Below are 19,947 nucleotides of genomic sequence, written 5' to 3' on the forward strand. Positions count from 1 at the left end.
CTGGGGATGTGGGTGGATCCACAGAACTTCTCTTCTGGAGGAGCTTGGGATTCATTCTGGCAACGGTCCGTGTTTGGTGACTGTAGCCATGAGGATGCTGGGAGCCGGATGTGCCCGTGTGATCTGGTGCATCCCTGAGAAGCGCTCAGACAAGCCAGGACCAGTGCAGGTGACCAGAAGTCGATGCTCCAGAACTCTGAGAAGTAGCCTGTGTGTGTGTGTTTGGCTTTAATGCCCCTCATCTCCGTGGGTTTCTATGAGTCACGGAGAATCACACAGTTTGTGGGGTGACCTAAGACCTTATCGGAGAGGCCTGGACACTTAATTTTTGAGCCAGAGTCCTCTGGATTTAAAACTCCTTGTAATCTGGGAGTCAGAGCCTCGCTATGCTGAGCGAATCTGTGTTAAGCCGAACCATGGTTTTTCCAGCACTAGCCTGTTGCCGGCCTCGGTGAGCGGGTATAGGGCATACGTGTGTTTAATTAAATGGAAGCAGACAGTGACCCCTAAAATTAATTCTTCTAAACGTGCCCCTTCCCTTGAGGAGTGTGTGAGTTCGTGTGTGTCTGCCAAGCAGTGTGTGGTTTACGCATGCTTGAGAAGAGAGACAGGAGAAGGAAAGGCAGAATTAGCCTGTGCAGGGAGGAGAGGAGCAAGGGCTGTAAACACACGGGGAGCTGAGGACTGAGGCTCTGATAACCTTTACTTAGTGAAGATTTTTTTTAATTGAGAAGAACTGAATGTTCTGCAATATGATGTAATATGTTTTCATTCTTTCTCCTAAAAAGCCGTGTTCCACACCAGCAGTTCCTTGCTGGGAACGAGTGAAGTGGTTCAGAGGCCGATGGGTTAGCCGCTCCCACCAAGCGTCCTAGTCTTGACCGGTTACCAGGGCTGTGCGGCATCTCCACGCCGAGTCTGCCAGAATGCACACACTGCTTATTCCGGCTTTAGGAAACTGTCCTGTGGGGCACCCCCCATGCCCACGCCCTAAGACTGATGCATCCCCCCCAGCCCGGGATCAGTGATTGGGAGTCCTCCTCCCCAGCGTGGACCCCCTCGGCCAGACTAGAGGGGGAGGGAACCCCTCCCTCCTCACGTAGTGCCCCCTAGAACTGAGCCCTGTCTGCTGGCCCTGGAAGCGGTTAGGGTACCTGCTCAGGCTACAGGAGCGCCAGGTGTCTCAGAGCGAGATGGCACAGCCCTCTGGCACCGACACACAGCGAGATTCCTTTTTTATAACTCACTCAAAACTAAGGTCCCCTCGGGTCAGAGACCAGAAAAGGTGAGCACTTTGTCTTGTAACACCTTCACGTAGAAGAGGAGACGTTCGCCACTGAACACAGAAAGGACTCTCAAAGTGACACATGTGAAGTGATCTGGACACAAATGGAATCTTTTGTCTTTAATGTTAATTATCAACTTTAAAACTTTACAAACATTGTTTAGCAGTGCCATCCACTCAGCTTTCTGTAAACTGTGTGATTTTTTAAGTACTGTATAAAATCGTATCTTTGAAACTTTTAGTTTCTTGTTAAAATTGCTCACGTGACAACAGAAGTGCGACTCAGGCTGTGACTCGTCCTCAGGTCTATGATGGGAAAGACAGCTCGTCACGCCCCCTGGGAGCCTTCACCAGGAGCGAGCTGCTGGGGCTGGCCCTGAACAGCACCTCCAACCACCTGCGGCTGGAATTCAACTCCAACGGCTCGGACACCGACCGGGGCTTTCAGCTCGCCTACACTAGTAAGTGCCGCGCGGCTTCTTCGCTTCCTTTGACTTCTGATTTTCTCAGGGTACATCTGTTACTTTGCTGATATGATACATTTTAAATACTGACTTTTTTTCCTGGCCCCTTACTGTGTTTCGGATTGCTGTTTAATTCTGTGCACCATTGAGCAGACAGTAAATTTAGGCCCATTACCTGAAGTGATACTTTGAAATTAATCTAGTTAGTAGTCTTAATACTTTGTAATGATATGTTTGTACCTGAAAAGTAAATATCGTTCCATTTAAGAGCTTTTAGGCTTAAAATTACTGTGAAAAATACTGTGATATAACTGTGATATAGTGCACACTGACAAAAATTTATATACACACATATGAAAGATTTGGGATGAATGTTTGATGTGGTTGATAGTGATAGTCTGAATGCCTACCACACGTCAATTCTTTTCTGTTACATCTATCTATCTGTACATGTATTAGATCCAACACATTATGGAATAGAGATTCATTTATACATACAGATGCATGAATATGTGTATACATACATGTGTATATATATGTGTGTATATGTGTATCAGACCTGCGAAGTAAGCTCTTCCGTAACACAACGAATTTCCTAATGAGAAAATTAAACACAGGTAATTGGAGTATGTGTCCAAGATACCAGGTGTATGAGTTGGTGGAGCCAGAATTTGATCTGCAGCTCACAGTTTTCCCCAGTGTTCTACAGTCCTCCCCTATTAATACAGCCCGATATGGAAAATTCCTGTTTTTTAAAATGATAAACATGAGGAAGACAAAGGAGGATGAAATAAAGGAGGAGACGAGATTGTGCTTTCACAAAGAGAAGTTGGCAGTGTGATAACTGTCATTTTAACATTTTTAGTTCCACAAAAATAAAGCAAAAAATTTACTTCAGTTACTTGGCATGGGTAACTAATTAAAATGCTTAAAATACAGAAGACAGTCCAATCCCTCACCAGTCTGATGATTAAAAATATTTATGACACCAAATACCATGACATGGGAAATTAAAAATTTTGGATTTTTGAGCATGAAAATGTGTTAGTGACTATCAAGACTGATTCCTTTCTCTGACAGATAAGCAGAGGAAGGCGTGAAAAAGATAGTACTTATCCCGGACGCAAAGCTAACCCATGTGCCCTAAAGGAAGAGTAAGTGCTTCAAACCCCCTTGGTAGATGAATTTGCAGTTAAAGAATCATAAGACTTCGGGCAAAAATAGAATTATAGTAGCTCAGAAATGAAAAAGAAACCGATGTTCACTTTCATGCGAATAATCGTTTAAAAAATCTCCAGAAATAGCACGTTAATTACATTGTATGCAGATAAACGAGTAGCAGATGCATTATAAAATAAATGTATAATTATACTTTTCTATGTACTAGAATTCTGCTTTTCCAAATTTCACTCTCAAAAAAGTTTCAAAGAGTTCTTGTACAGCCAGTTGGCTCTGCTTGTGGATAACGTGTGAACCGTCGTGATCTCTTTTTTTCCCCTTCTACTATGGGTTCTCCATCGTATGTCCACCATTTCTCTGTTTTATTGCCTGGATGTGTCCACCCCACTTCCTAGCTCTTACCCTACTCTTGCAGTCTTGGAGGAACACGGATACTTGAGAAGGAAAGCCGCTTGAAAGCCCTCTGGGTAACTTTACTAGAACCGAGGCGAATCCCATGCACACCTGGCTGTTCCTCCCACTCCTGTTGCTTTGGCTTGTCTGAAAAAGCCTTCCGTCTTGCGACGGTTTGTTAGCAGAGAGCTGAGAACCTCGGCCTGGGAGCTTTTCTCTCTCTTCCCTGCATCTCCTTGGCCTCATCCCAGGCCGCCCAAGTGCCGGCTTCCTGAGCTTGGCAGCTGCTTCAAAGAAGGGGTGTCGTGTTACACCCCGTGCTGCATCTCGTCACTCTCTCAGCCCGGGTGGCTGCCTCCTGTCTTCCCTCTGTTCCAAGGAGGGCCATCTTGGTCCTGCGCTCTCATGGTTGTGCAGAGACATCCGGAAGCAAATCCGCCCGGCAGCATCTACAGTCACTGGGTGTGTCACTGAGGTGGGGTGACTGAATTGTTTCCAGAATCCTGCCTTCCCCTCTGATTTTCCAAATGGCGGTTAGGAAGGTCCACCTGCTCTGAAAGCGTGTGGCTGAACTGAAGCCAGAGGCTGTGGGCTTCACATGTGTCGGGCCGGCCGCCCCTCAGCTGGAGGAGCTGCTTCCGCGTGCTGTTCCGGCCCCGCCGCACACCGCTGCTGCGGTGGCCGTGTGTCACCGCCCCCTCCAGACCCAGAGGACCCCTGCTGCTGCTCCATTGCTCTGCATCACGTTGGGGAGCTTGAAACTGTGGATCTGTGTGTGGGTACTTTCCAATTAGATGGATTTCGTGTTTTTTTTTTACATAGAGCATAAACTTTGTAAAAGTAGGAGACAGAAGTACTGGGGGTGCCTGGAGTTTATTTCACTCTTAGTATCATCGGTTTGACAGCAGTGATTGTCTTCTGCTGTTTTCCCTCTTTGCCTCGACCTACAAGCACACAGTCACTCCCTGGGTCCAAGTCTTGTCTGTAAGGTTGTCCTGGAGCTGCAACACCCTGCCAGATGGGAAAGAAATTTGTAATACAGACTCGTTGGTGCTGATGGCTGCAATCAAAGTATTATTAACTTCACACTAAATTCTTAGGTTTAAACTGAAATCCCAGACTCCCACAGTGTGATCAAATACCTGAAACAAATCTTCATCTCTACAAGATGGTTTGGAAACAACAAATGATTATAAAATATTTTGTGCAAATTATTAAAGCTTAAGATTGTTTAAAGACACTTTCAATTATTTTCAAAAGACTTTTGTAACTGCCTCTTGTTGGTTAGTTGCATTACTTAGGAAAACATTCATATTTAAATATTTCAAATCCATAATTAATCTGCACACAAGTGGATTAGAAACTGTCAACAGAGAGTAAATATATAGCTTAATAAACATCCTGACACTTTTCAAATAGGTACAAACCATATATGCGTAAACCAGAGTGTCCTTTCCGGGACTTTCTAACTTTTCCCTCTTGGCAATTCTGAGTCTTGGTGATTAGCACCTTTTCATCTTTGTAAATCAGGAACTGAGCCCCCAGATCTTTAAGTGGGTTGCTGAAGCTTTCACGTCCAGAGTGTTTCAGCTGGGACCCAAATCCATGTCTTCTAAATAAAGGCCAGAACTGTCGATGAACTTACTTTAGGATATTTTAGATGATCCCACTTTGATGAGTTCCACATTGATTGATGCTTATATATGTAGAAGCACTGCCAAGGAAGAAAACCAGGCATCTTTGGAACAAGAAGGAGCAAATATATTAGTAGACGTTCACTAAGTAACTATTGGTTTCTGAGTAATAGGTCAGAGCAACGTACAACTGAAAACATTTACCTCTGTTACAGAACCACTGCTTTTTGTTACAGATTCATATGTTTTCATAACAGATGGTCGTCTTCTGATTCTGTAATTATGTCAAGTTTAAGCATAACCCACAGGCTTTTTCAGACCGGGGCAGTGGGTGTTCACATGTTATCCCGCTCTGTAATGGCTCTCGCACAGATGTCTGATCTGTAATATAAGGACCTTAGACTGGGTCACTGTCAGCCAAGCTGTGCTCCACGGGGCACCGGTCCCGCAGGGCCGTCTCGGGCAATGAGGCTTTCACTGTATTTAACAGAAACGTCTTATTTGTTTGTTTCCTCCCAGTGATTGTAAAGCTCTTCAAATATCAGAAAACATCATATTGACAATGGATTGCTCTGTCTTCTAAATATTTCAGCAAATATTTTTGCAGAAAAAGAGTTCTAGAAATTAAAGGAAAATTTCCTGTTATCTTCAGAATTCTTAAAAAAAATATGTTGACTCTCTTAGAGTTCCACAAGAATGTTCCCAGAGCAGTCGCTCCTCAGAAGCAGTGCCCCACAGGGCTCTCTGGGTCGCGTGCTCTTACTTGGTTGGGTAGAGAGGAGCAGACAACCGTCAGTCACAGTTCAGCCTCAGTTCCTGCTCTCCAGGCGGGCAGTAAAGAACCGCGTTTTGGGCAGGCCCCTCTGGACCGTCCTGGTGGGTCTGCTTTCCGACTTTGCATGTGTTACTGGTGTACTGATGATTAGTGCTGTATGGAAACAGAGGAGGGGGGCCACGGTTCCTGGTCAAGGTAAATGTCTCAGGATTGTCGCGTGTAGCCCTTGGGAAGCGCTGGTCAGTAGAAGTGTGACTCTGGCACCACGTTCTCAGCTACGGGATGGGTCAGCAGGTGGTGTTGTAGGAGCCGGTTCATGGCTCCAATTTTCATCGACCAATATGCTTGACCCATAATGTAGTTCATCTTCTGTTGAATTTGACCATCAACACATTGTTCTGTTTGCCCTGAATACATTTCATCTTTACATGAGTTCTTATGTCTTCCTCCAGTAGACTCCAACTCCTTGATGATAATATGTATTCGTGCAGCCTAAGATTTAGAAATCTATGTGTAATATATAGGATGCATTTTATGTATTTATTTATGATGATGGCAAATACGATTTTCCAGAGAAATGAGAGATCATTGAAAGCCAGAATAATCCTAGAAGCCCTCAGAATTTTCTTTCCCTCCAGCTAGATGCCCTTTGCCTCATTCCTCAAGATTACATTTAAACGCTATTGCCTACGTGGAAGGTTGCTCTGCTTTCCAGCTTCCTGGAGCAGAAGAACCACTTGCTTCCTCTGCATCCTCCAGACTCCTTACATCTTGTCTCTGCATCTTTCGTTGGAGTGTGAGATTCTCAAGAGGAGGACTCTTAACTTGATCCACTTTGTATCACCTGCATAGTCTCTTATTAAGTTAATTGGGATGACCTAGATTTGCATGGGAGGGGACAGGTTTTGGGGGGGAGTTGTTTGTTTTTTTTAAGCAACAATTTTTTAAACCTTTATTTTATTGAGTTATAGTGAGTTTACAATGTTGTGTCAATTTCCAGTGTAGGGCACAGTTTTTCAGTTACACGTGAACACGTATGTATTCATTGTCACATTTTTTTTGCTGTGAGCTACCACAAGATCTTGTATATAGTTCCCTGTGCTAGACAGTATAATTTTGTTTATCTATTCTGCATATGCCTGTCAGTATCTGCAAATTTTGAGCTCCCAGTCTGTCCCTTCCCATCCCTCTCCCCCCTGGCAACCACAAGTTTGTATTCTATGTCTATGAGTCTGTTTCTGTTTTATATTTAAGTTCAGTTGTCTTCTTCTTCTTTTTTTTTTTTTAGAGTTCACATATGAGCAATCTCATATGGTATTTTCCTTTCTCTTTCTGACTTACTTCACATAGCATGACATTCTCCAGGGATATCCATGTTGCTGCAAATGGCATTATGTTGTCATTTTTATGGTTGAATAGTATTCCATTGTATAAATATGCCACATCTTCTTTATCCAGTCGTCTGTCGATGGACATCTAGGCTCTTTCCATGTCTTGGCTGTTGTAAATGATGCTGCTATGAACATTGGGGTGCAGGAGTCTTTTTGAAGTAGGATTCCTTCTGGATATATGCCCAGGAGCAGTATTCCTGGGTCATACAGTAAGTCTATTCCTAGTCTTTTGAGGAATCTCCATACTGTTTTCCACAGTGGCCGCATCAAGGGAGAGGAAGGTTTGAGTAAAGATGTGGAGCGTTGACTATGATCTTTGAGCTCGTGAGGTAACAAGTATGAACATCCAGATAGAACAGAAAGTGCATGATGAGGAGAAAAAGGAAAAGGAAATGAGCTGTGGGGACCTGATTATGGAAACCTTGAAGGCTGGTCTCAGTACTGGTTGCCGTGAAGGCAGAGCCACAAGCAGTGTTGGAGGAAAGAAATTACATGGAGGTCTGAGGTTGAGAAGATGACAAACAGACGATGGTGTAAATGCCATTTCTTCGAGGATGATGACAATCCCAGTGGCTCTGTGCCCTTGTCACCCACAAATGCGCAGAGAATAAAGGAGAAAAAACACTTGTGACTTTTGCAGTAACACATAATGGGGCAGAGAAGAAATACGTAGTCACTTTTACTTACATGTATGGAGTAGTTGGGTTGAATACGCCATCTGCCTTGAAAAAGAAAAGTAGAAGCAGGGATCCCTTGGGAGGGTGGTGGGGGTTAGTCAGGAGTCACAGAAGAACAGATAGACAGACCTTAAAAATGGAAGTTTTGGTGCCCATCCAAGGTGTGTTTGGCAAAGAGGCCCGAGCAGTAGATGTGGGACTCCCGTCCCACTGGGAAGCCAGTGCTATCGTGGAGGTGAATTAACTCGGCCGACCTCCCTTTAGGTCTTCTGGCTTCATGTAACCCGTCTCCCTGGCTCTGATTCTGTGGGTACCAGACAGTGTTCTCAGTGTAACTGGAGTGTCAGCATGGCTCTCCCAGTAGAAACAGAGTGATTTCTTTGTGTCGACATAGGGGTTCTGGTACATGGACTGACTCCATTTATCATTTTAAATTAGGGGCTTGACATCCTGATGTTGTGTATGAGCCACAGGAGCCCTCCAGGTGATGAGTCAGTCTGTGGTACAGAAACAGGCGTCTGATCCTGCAAAGCCGTCCTTTAAGACGCAGCCTGCCGGCTCTCCTGGGGCACCTCACCCCGCTGGCTGTTGCAAGCCTCGTTTTTTTTTGTTTGTTTGTTTCGAAGTTTTACAACATAGACTATAGCGCAGGGAGTCCATGTCAGGGACTTCTCCAAAACGCTGGAGGAAAAGAGGCTTGTGGGGCAGACAAGGAAGAACCTTTCCAAGAAACTGAAGAGGCTGGAGGTGAGCAGGCAGACCAGCAGGACAGAGCTGCTACTGGTGGTCTACGTGGCCCCTTTGTGACTATTATTTTTTAAAGAGAAGGGAGAAAAACGTCCTTATTCGAGAAAGTCAGTGCCCTCAGAGCCCAGCCCCACCACTGCCCCAGGCAGCTCTGGGCAGGAGCGGACCACACAGCCTGGAAGTGAGACCCACCCCGCCCCTGGACGGGCTAACTTGCAGGTGACCGTGTTCGGTTTGGAGACAGGGAAGCAGGGGCGTTCGTGGTGGTTCCTGTCCTTCCCCACGGCTGATCTCTTGTGGCTGGTTAATTTCCGTTTTCGGCCCCTAAAATTGCTCCCTGCTCCCGACCCTGAGTTATCTGTTTAAGAACCCTAGAGAAAAGCCTCAGAGTCCCCCTGCAACGGGGACCTGGGAAAAGGCGCCCGGCCGGCCCCTCTGCCCGCGCCCCTTGGCCCCTCGCCCTTGTTCACTGTTTTCTGAAGTTGATGAGGCCGAGGTGAGTGATTTGGCACCAGCCCTGATTCCAAACAATCTACAGCATATTCTGTGGAGGAGGAAACCGGAGCCCAGAGCCACAAATGTACGCGGCTGTCATCTCCATCTCATTAACATGCTGATAGAATTGAAATGACCCCAACATCCACGCACTTTATAAATGAGAGCGTGGCCCTGGGTGTGAACACACTCTCAAGGCCAGTAATGAAGTACTAAGCACCGTCACCTTTGCGCTCCACGGCGAGTCAGAAGTGCGGCAGGCGCGAGGCGCGCACAGACAAGTGAGCAGCCAGTCACTGGAAACATGCCTTGGCCCTGATAAAGAGCAGGGGAGTCCGAAGCGGGAGTGTGAAGTGCTTGAGATCATGGGTTGAAAACAGGAGCTGACTCCCTGGGGAAGGGCTGGCGTCCTAAGCAGGCTGATGCAACTTGGGGCGTCCCTCCTCCTGCCCATCCCCACCCAGTTCCGTCGGGAGTCACCCTATTTCTTTGGGTTTTTTACGGCTTTACTGAGATGTAGTTGGCATATAATAGGTGTGCAACGTGATGACTTCATACACGTGTTAATTGCAAAACGCTTGCCACACTCACGTTCGCTTAACACCACCATCGCCTCACGTACATACTTCTGTGTGTGTGCTGCGATCGGCCTGTTTCTGACGGTTCTTCTCACACCAGTGCCTCCCCGACAAGGAATGAGATTTAAGTGCACAGTGATGTGTTCATTTCACAGCTGATTTTTTAATTTAAGTACAGTCAGCTTACAATATTGTATCCATTTCTGCTGTACAGCATAATGTTTTAGTCATACATTGATTGCAACAAGATTTTGGAAATTCTTCTCAAGCAAAGGGGCAGTTCTAAATGCAAGTTCTTAAATCCAGTTTTATAAATAACAAAGACAGTCACACATTTCTCAAACTTTCTTGATTGTAGTATGTGTAAGTCTTGCGTCTTTCAAGTACAATCATATTGATCAAAGAGTAGCGTTTATCACATGCCATTCTTTCTGGTGCAGTTATGTTCTGAAAAATCACGTCAAAGCAGTGCTTGGTCAGCGGAAGTTCTAACGCTTTTTCACCGTTGTGCTGCAAATCAGGAGGAAGCGTGAAAGGGGGTCAAGAGAAAACCACCTTGCACGTGATTCCACACAACAGATTTTTATTTCATTTTCCTGAAGATTAAAATTGTGGCAAATGTACCTGGCTGCTTTGGGGTCTTTTCCTGTGACGCAGTAGTGTTGGTGAGAAGTTTGTAAATAAAGGCTCGTGGACCAAGAAATTGTTCTTAAGTTCAGGAAAATATGGTTAGTGTTACTTGGCTTTCCACAGTTGGCTAGTAGGTAATTTTATAAAGGTGTTATGAAGTAATAGGCAGTTATTTTGTGAAGTCACCTGTTCCCCGGAAGGATGACTCGGGCACTTCTAACTTTAGTATCCCTAGGTTAGATTTATTTTAGTTCGGGGGTTGTCAATGAAACGCTCCCCCCATGAATTCTTTATCAAGTACAACATAGCATCTCTCACCTGTGAAGGAAAATAAAGCTAATTTTTAATATGCTTTAAACTGAAAAAATTTTTAAATGTGCACATTAAGTGAAATTAAACTGTATACTCAGAATTTACTGTGCTATGAAAAGGGTAGTGTTATAAAGAGAGAAAACAGCGATGGCGGTGATGCGACTATGCACTCACGTGACTGCATCAACGGGAACCTCTCCCGTCAAAGTAACAGGCCATCTCCATACCTTTTTTATAAGCTGACACCTTCTTGTAAAAATTCTGAAAATGGCATTTTTGCTCTTCTCTTACAAGAAAAGAACCTCTATAGCATCACATTGTGTGTGATACACTTTTCAAAATTGAATGGCTTTCAGTAGAAATACCACAGTGGAAAAGGCAGCCCAGGTAATTCAGACACAATAGAGAGAGAGAGGAGAGACAGACTGCTAGAAAGTCCTGGGAAATAGCTCTATTTATTGTAAAGCAGGATGGGCACTTTATACCGAGGGAAGACGTCTCAGGGAGGGCCATATAAAGAGCCAGTCCCCTGCCCCCGGTCCAGGCAAACAGTTCATGGTTTGCGGTAGGAACTTTCATTGTTACGGAGACACTTTTAGATAGACATGAGGATAAATGTTTAATTCCTGTAAAACGTGATTAAGAGAATACTTGGGGCCAAACTTGGTGGCGTTTTTGAGAAGGGAGACTTGAGGGTAAGTCTTGGCTTCACCCTGAAGCTGAGGCACCCCTGCCTCTGCCGGCCCCGCGGCGAGGCTGCTGTAAACCCAGGGCACGCGTCTCCGTCCATGTTATTATCATGACCATTAAGAGGAGAAGATGACACAGGCGATGCTTTATTGATGTGCCCAGTGTCGGAGGCAGAGGAGAGGTGCAGACGGGCAGATAGTCCGGGTCTCTGGCCTTCTAACTGGATGTTTTACTCTCTTGCTCCCTTCGAACCACATATAGCTCCCCAAAGACGAACATATAAGCATTCACAGTGTTCTCTTTAAAATTCCATTGAAACTGGGACATGGTTCACTCCTGTGTCCATGTGAGAATTGCCTAGTTAGGACCTCGGGTCACCCTGGTGGCCCACACCGAGGTCCTCCGAACCCCGTGGGAGCCATCGCGTGCCGGTGGGGCTGGGAGCAGCTTCTCCATAGCTTTGCATAATTTTCCATGAGGCTTAGTTTTGTGGATTTCATTTTGTAATTCATGATCCCTTACATTTTGTGATGATTTGATAGTTGATACACTGCTATCTGTTCTCCCAGAATTAAGTACATTGTTGGTCACCAGTTCTTTGAGAAAGACAAAAGGACGCAGAGAGGAGTGACATAAATGATTTGATTACAGAATTGAACTAAAAGCATATGACTTGAGTGTGAAATAAAATGACAGCTGACAGATGACATCACCAAATGCTGTAAAATCTAAACGTTTTTATGGGAAGAGTGATGACAGAATTTTTTCCATTCGTTTTTAGGGGAAATAAAAAGCAATAATTACTGCATTAGTCAAAGTCATAGTTACATTGTTTTTGCAAAGGGTCATTGTTGGGAAAATAGGAATCTCAGAGACTTACATGTCTTGTCAAAAAGGACGTGCTGGGTGATAGATTACAGGCCACTTTATGTCTGATTCTGATTTTTCTTGCATGTGTTGTGGCATTCTTAATGATGCTGTAGCAGGATAAAAGGCATGAATCTGTTCATATTAAAAATCACTGTTTTTCTCCACTTCATGAAGTCTGACACGAGGACATATGAAGGCTGTTCGGATTTCTGCCTCATCATCAGAGAGGGTTTGTTGTTGTTGCTCTGCTGAGTAAACATTCCGGACAACTCTGACATGACAACAGTTATGTCTGTTAAATGCCAGTGCTGGGCAGTTAGGCTGGGGGATATGAAAATGCATTAAGGCATCTGGAATATTTGGTTTGAAATTTGCAAAGACTCGGGGATGGTACACTTGACACCGCTGAGCAGCTGTGAGAACACGCGGAGATCGTCACATCACAGACCAGATTTTTCTTTTGCAAATAAGTAGTTGTTTTTGGACACTCTAGTTCTGAAATTCTATGAAAAAAAATCAAAGGGTAGTTTGTTGAAAGGGATGTGGGAGTTTTCCTACGATGATTCTGAGAAAGTTTACCCTTTAACGCCCTTGACAGCTGGGTGGGTGAGCCTCCAGGGTGAGGGGCGCGAGGCCGGTGCCAGAGCTTCTGGACACAGTGACTTACTGAGCGAGCTGGAGACGGGGGCAGGGAGGTTTGCACTGGGAGGGAAGTAGGCTTTATTTCTGAGTGATGGGGTCTTGACAGCCCTTGGCATTTAGTAGCAGGAATGTAATCTTGCTCCAATATGTAACGTAGACTCATAGACTGCAGACGCAAATGAGGTTAGAATTTGCTTACTGGATGTCGTGTAATCTAATTCTGCATAGTGACTGTAAGATCCATAGCCAGTCCAGGGGGGAAGAGAGGCTCAGGAGGAGCAGCTGGAGTGCTCCGAACTGACCCTCAAGGGCAGGCGTGGTTTGGAGGGTGAGCAGCATGGAGGCGCAATCAAGCCATTTGCCTGGACGCTGGGGAGTGGTGGGCACCAGGACCGGACACGGTGCTGCCCAGAGGAGCGCTTCCTGGGTCTCGTAGGCCATCCTCCCAGGACAGCTCTCAGACAACCAGGGAGCTCTAGGCACGAGGTGAGGGAGACATGCTCCAGCAAGTTAAGGTCAGAAGAGAGTGGGCACATTTGCGAGGGTGCGAGGGAGATTTTGCAAGACCTCGGTGAGTGGTTGGGAGCAACGGAAAGCCGGGATCAGAGATTAATCATCTGCAGGTGTGGGTGGGGGGAGTCAGAGATCACCTGCAGGTGTCGGGGGTGGGGGGTGCAGGGTGGGGGCGTCTGCAATGAGCGGGGAGGTAAGAGCGCGCCGGCTTGGGAAGCGAGTGCGTGCATGGTCTCCGTTCTGTGCAGGCCTCTTTGGCTGCGTACTCAGCTGGCTCGGCTTTACTTCTGGGCTTTGCTGCTGACTCTCCGTGATGTGTAGTGGGTGTGAAACATCCCAGACCCGTGCAGGAGCTTGGACCAGTGAACATTCTCTTTCAGCCTGGGGCTGGGCCTGTTCCAGAGTGGGTTCTGAAGTTGGGCGGCTTGCGTTACCAACCTCGCAGGAGCAAGCTGGGTGAGCATACCGGGCGCCTCCAGTCTCAGTGGGGCTGGTGGATGGCAGCCCCTCCCATGGAAATTCTTTGAGAGGATGCGCTGTGGCCAGTGAGGACCAGCCCTCACCCCCTGATGCTGTGAGAGGCCAGCGCGGTCTGGTCCTGGCTGTCATGTCTCAGGAATTGCTGACCTCCCTGCGTGGCTCGAGGTGCAACCTTCTGCCATGTGGTTTGACCATTGCTTTGCATTTATTTGTTGTAGAATAATAAAACTAACAACATATGAATAACAATGGCAGCAACAAATCCAAGTCTTGTTGGTAACCCCTTGTGTTGATAGAGAGTGATTAGGACGAGCTCAAAGCGTTCTCATAAATCTTTGACTGTTTGTTTTAAAAATCTCCACAACATGGAGTCAGGAAGTTACTTCTTCAAGTATGCGGCATGAAGGAAAGAGAAGAAGCTGCCACTGTCTTGCGCTGTGCTCTGACGGTAATTGAATTGGGCCCTATGTGATTAAGTGTGATGTATGCTGGCCCGACTCATTTTGTTGAGCTCTGGGCATCCCTTTGTATAAGTGGGATTTGCACGTCCGTGTGAGTGTGTGTGAAACGGAAGGAAGCGTCCACCACCGAGCGTGACGTCTTGTCCGCGGGCCCAGCCTCCCTGGAGAGCACAGGTGGCTCATTTAGAAGCAGCCATATGTCGTGCTGGTGGCTGCCTGTGAATGGGCTGCCTGTACTGGCCTCCTCCTTCCACAGAACCCCCGAGGAGGACGGGAGACTCCAGCTCGCCCGCTGTCCCGCCCGCACCCAGGCGGCGGTGCTCGTCCTCCGTTCTGCTGGAGTGCTCGCCGAGGCCGTGGCAGCGCTTCCGCCGGAGCTGAGCCCTGGAGGCGGGGCTGCGCCTGCACTGAGATGAGCCAGGTGCTCAGGGCTTGAGGAGGGTGCGAGTCTGGTCCACAAACAGTGTCCCTCTGTGACGCAGGGGTTGGCTGTTGGGCCCTCTCCCATCCTGTGCAGATGTGAGCTCCTGGAGGGCTGAGACTGAGGTGAATTCTTTTTTTTTTAAATCTTCAACACCTAGCAGGTCATCTGACGCGCAGTAGGCACTTCAGGAACACATGTCAACAGAGTGATTTAATTAACGAATGAATGTTGTAGGTAAGAGGACAAGATGTTCCAAATTTATGTTCGCAACCAGGTGATCAAAATGACCTCTGTTTTTCCTCACATTCTCCCGCTAATCTAGTGGGCTAAAAATTAGGAAATTATACTTTTAAATATATTTCATCAATTAAAGTGAAACACCACTAGACTGAGCTGCTCTGTATAATTTACTACCTTCATTGTCAGGTAGAAACCATGATGAAAAATACATTTTAAGAGAACAGTATTAACAGCTTAGATTTACAATCAGAGTAACAGTTTTTATGTCAGCATTTTTGCTTAAAACTGAAAGGTATAGAAGACATGGAAAGTCTGAACATACAGAGGAGTCATGTCGGACAAGCGCTGACATTCACGGGACAAGTTGTGGCTCGTTCTGTAGGACGGAAGGAGCCGCACTTACAGAGCGCCACAGACGTTCCTGTCAGCAAGTTCTGCACATGGCCTGCTCTTCACCTCCGATATAAAAAGAAGTGGATATAGGGAAACAGGTACAATTAAGAAAAATAGAAAAGCTGATAGAAAACAGGACCCAGAGGAGCGGAGACTAGAAACGTACTCTTGCCACGACTGTGACGTGGACGGTGTTCCGTGCTCCTCACGCTTGGCGGCTCACCGCAGTCTGCTGCTGTTTGTCACTTGGCCTGATTTCTCTGCTGCACAGTGAGCTCTCTCTAAGGCCCGGTGCTGTTCTCGTCCCGAACTGCTGCAAAACGTGCCTGTGTTTAGCCGTGTCATAGGAGACGTTGCTGACAAGGGTTGCCCTGTTTTCCGGGATTAGTGCACGGGCGCTGTGACACGGTGGCGCTGGTGTCACGAGGCGGTGATGCTGCTGCTTCGTTCCCTGCCTCACGTCTCTGATACGAGCTCGTTCCTTCTCCTTCCTCCGCTCGCGTCACAGACCGTCTCTCTGCTTCCATGCGTCTCTCGAGCTCCGTTTGCCTGATGCAGTGTCTGCACACACGTAATCTTATTTCATCCACTGCCACGCATCCCCTGCCGCAACCTAGCTTTCATCACTAAATAAACGTCTTCCCGGTTTTCCTGCCGTGTCTCTCACTCCAGCCCAAACTGCACGTTGCCGCTGACTGTCCCTCTGAGACACACATGCACTTGGTCACTGCCGGGGCTGACGCCTTTGCTCCTGGCCCCGGGACATGCTGAGTCGGTCCCAGCTCCCCGGGCTCCCATCCAGCCCTTCCCAGCCTTGCCCGTAACCACACGCGCTTCAGCCTATCCCCCTGCACCTCCGCACGCTTGAATGAAGCTTCAGCAGGTGCAGACGCTCCCGGAAACTGCCCTGCGCACCCAGGACGCGCTGCCTTCTGCCAAACTCCCACGCGTCTGTGGAGCCTTTATCTGGAGTCTCTCCGTCTGGTGTTATCGCCACCGATGCCCTGTCCTCCTGGGCCAGCCCAGCTCTTATCCCAACCCTCCTGCCTCCTTGTGGGCCTCTCTCAACCTTCACAGGAACCCCACTGTAGCATTTATCATGCTGTTTTTAAAATATTTGTTTTCTTATCTGGGTAATTAGACTGTGGAAGATAAGGAGTCCTGTACCACTTGGCTCAGAAGGGACAGTAAATATGTTTGAAAATTTAGACAATGCACTGACTGTAAGTTCTTCCCTCAGTGTGACAGTTAGAACAGCATCCACCATCGGACGTGTTTAAGAACCAATTCAGAGTGAAACGCCGTCATCCGTCCATGTCCTTGCGGGTGCAAACCCTCAGCGTTAAACGCCCTCGACATAGACACATGGGTGTGCGGTGCTGGGGAGCAGGGAGCCCAGCTGGAAGAACTCCTGCTGGGGGAGCAGTCAGGGTCACTGGGTGGCTCTGCCCCAGGTCAGAGGGTGCTCAGCATGAAAGGTTTGCTTGGGAGTTTTATAATATTCAGAATTATACAACGTTTCAAGATTGTCTCCTGGAATTCTTAGTCATGACTACCTTGCTTTATGATAGCTCACTGACATGTTGGGTAGAAACCAACATGGTTCCAGAAAAATCAATGATTTCTTTGGTTATCCAATATTCATTCTGGACTTTTACAGGTTTTTTTTTTTCCTTACTCAGGAGCTGGGAAGCTCTGAGCTCTCTTAAGGTTCCCGTCCTGGTGGGTAGTGCTACGTGGGGGCTTCAGAGCATCTTTCCGTGGGGGCTGCTCATGTAGTCACAGAACAAAAGCAGCAATAATGAGACTTAGCACATGCGGACAGAAAGTGCATTAAATGAAAAGAAGGTAGTTGACCACAGCATCAATTTGAAACCAGTAACAGCCATAGCTAAACACACAACTTAGATGCACAACTTAACAGATAGTAATTTAAAAATGAAACATGCACACACCCCCCCACACACCTAGAACTTCATTTTTGAGTCATGAAAGTTGTGTTTAAAAACATGAGTCAGTCGAATATTTTGGGAAATTCATTGTTAATGCACTTTACTTCTCAGGTGAACCACAAAAATTAGCCTAAGCAGTGTCCTCCTGAGCCACGCTTCCTTCTAGATGACTGTGAATTCAGGGAGGTGATGAGAGAGGGACTTCAACTGTCCAGCAGAGTTCTCCTCTCAGTGGTGCTGGGGAGTGGTTGCTTTGGCACACGGCCACTTTACATTACTTTAAAAGCACGCTATTCAGACTGAAGTAAGTCTTAGGTAAAGTTATAAGGTAAGAGGTTTCTGTAAACACGTGTGGCTTTATCCGTCGTTACGAGGAGAAGATGTCGGAGGTTCTTCATCAACCATGAGCTCAGAGCTCACCAGAACGTGCAGGTACTTTCTCAAGAGTCATCTGGATGGAGGCTGAAGAAACGCACGTGGCTGGGACCTTCAGGTTTCACCCTGGGTATATGAAATGGGTTAAATCCACAGCAGCTTCTTTTCAAACAGAAGTGCTTGATTTGGAAGATAAGAACGAATAGCACTGACACTTTGTTAGACTTTGAAGAGATACAGGATTTAACTCTTAAAAACATGAAGGCTGGGTAATTACTACAGAGGAGACGGAGAAGTAATCGTCAGCCTGATGTCTGGAGCTTGTTTTGACTGGAACATTTTGTTCAAAGCATCTTTTCAGCTTTTGTGACTTAGAAAGAAATCACTGGAAAACAGAAAGAATTAGAGTTACCAAATAGATTCAGACAAGAATTGCAACTCATAATAGGTAATGTTTTGACACAAATAGCTTGATTCAGTCATTTTAAAGGTTCTGCAGCATAAAATAAGTGCAGAGAAGCAGTATTTGTACACCGACTTATTGCAGACTAGTGGCTGTAAGGCAGAAAAGGGTACCTTCTCTGTAGTTTTAAAGTCATCACTCTTGAGCACCTTAAGAGTGATCATTCTGAAGTCTTTTAGATTCAAATCAGAATGGAGAACTATCTTTTAGATCTAAATATAAATCTAAGAAAATACTTCTAGATACTTTTTAAAATAAGCCACAGAAAAATCTTTTCCCTGAAACAGACAGATAATCAACATCACAGAACTTTGTAGTGTCATTGAAGAATTCCGCTATCATGCGTCAATTCAACTTATTTCACCAGTGTTTAAAAGCAGTGCTGACATTTCCAAGAGACGATGACAACATGACGCCCTAACCCCGTAGCAAACAGAGCTCAGCCGAGATGAGTCTCGTTCAGTTTGCAGAGAGAGAGGCGTCAGAGTGGGTAATGTACCCAGTGCGTGTGGATGGACTACGAATCCAAGAGTCAAACTGGTTCACAGCACAGGCAACAAGAAACAGAAATTCGGGGTTTCTGCAGGTCTCTTCTAGTCCTTTCAGAGTGCTCATTGAATTCCTTTTCTAGGAAGAAATGTCTATAATTCTGCCTGTGACTTTGCGTGAATTATTAAATCTTGTGAGAAGCTTTGAGCAAAGCTGTCTTCACTGAGTTCAAATGGGAAAACTGAACTTGAGAATATCAAAATGATAAAAATGTTAAGCAAATACTTTTCAACTTTCCGACAGAGAAGAGGAATATTTTCATGTCGGGGCATCAGGTTGGCCTAGAAGACTCAGGCACTTAGGGGTCAAGGGTGGAAACCCTCAAGGACTCACCTGACCTTCTGCAAAGCCCGGAAGGCGTCGTAAGCAAAGCAGGGAAGCTGGTGGAGGATAGAGGAGCCGCCCTGTTGTAAGTAGCTCGGCTCAACTTCTCTGCGTGGCAGGACGTGGTTTAAAAAAAAAAATCTTCCAGGATCGAGTGGTAGAAAAATCAGTAAAGCAGATATTTCTCCAATAATTCAACCCAAGTAAAGTTTAGTAGACACTTTTATTGGTACATTCTGTTTGCTTGTTTGTTTTTTAATGTTTCTTCCTACCTTTGTCCAAAAAGGTTTTAATGCAAGTTTTGGGGGCAGAGGAAAACGTTTCTTCAAGCTAATTTTAATATAAACAAATTAGAGGGCTTTAGGCCTTTGACAGCTTAGTTGGTTGAAGACTTTGAAGCCGTGCTCTCTGAACACAGAGGGCATCCCTGCGGTGTCTGTCTGCAGAGTCGATGGCTGTGAGCTGATGAGACAGCACGTATGTCCCCAGGAAGATCGATGTTGGTGCTTTATCCACACAGGCATCAATCTCCAGCGAGGACCATCTCTCATAACAGAACTCTTCCGTGTAACCAGGACATAATTTACTGTCAGAAGGAAAGGTCTCGGACAAGTCAGCCGGACTGTTTCTTTGTCCGGCCCTTAATCATCCTGAGAAGATCTGTGTGTTTCAAAGCTCAGTCTTAAATCATTAGACGGAATCATGGTGACTTTTCTGAATTTCAAGTCTCAGCCTTCACCCAAAACTGATAAATCGCCCAATTCTTTCAAAGTTATTTACATCTAGCTTTCACAGTCTAATCCTGGATTTTAAACATCTACTTTCAAAATACTTACTCATTCAACAAGCATTTTATAAACTTAAGAAATCCAGATTCCTGGTGCTCCTTGAAAAATCAGAAGGCTGGGTCACGGGGGGTGTGAATTCCAGCAGGACAACAGGTGGCAGCTGTGCCCTGGGCCTGCCAGCACGGGCCCCGTGCTGCGCTGGTGGGACCCGCGTGGCCCCACC

General features: G+C 46.2%; 1 protein-coding gene across 15 annotated transcripts in view; it reads left to right on the forward strand.

Annotated features, from left to right (window-relative positions):
- The window catches only part of CSMD1 (CUB and Sushi multiple domains 1), a 1,700,362-nt gene that overhangs the window by 1,502,412 nt on the left and 178,003 nt on the right, over positions 1-19,947 (forward strand). For all 15 annotated transcript variants that reach the window (XM_072950557.1, XM_072950544.1, XM_072950543.1 and 12 more), the window contains one exon: positions 1,590-1,746. In XM_072950557.1, the coding sequence (XP_072806658.1) occupies positions 1,590-1,746 (157 nt within the window). The remainder of the gene's footprint in view (positions 1-1,589; positions 1,747-19,947) is intronic.

Source organism: Vicugna pacos, chromosome 26, assembly GCF_048564905.1.
Source record: "Vicugna pacos chromosome 26, VicPac4, whole genome shotgun sequence".
Classification (NCBI taxonomy): Eukaryota; Metazoa; Chordata; class Mammalia; order Artiodactyla; family Camelidae; genus Vicugna; species Vicugna pacos.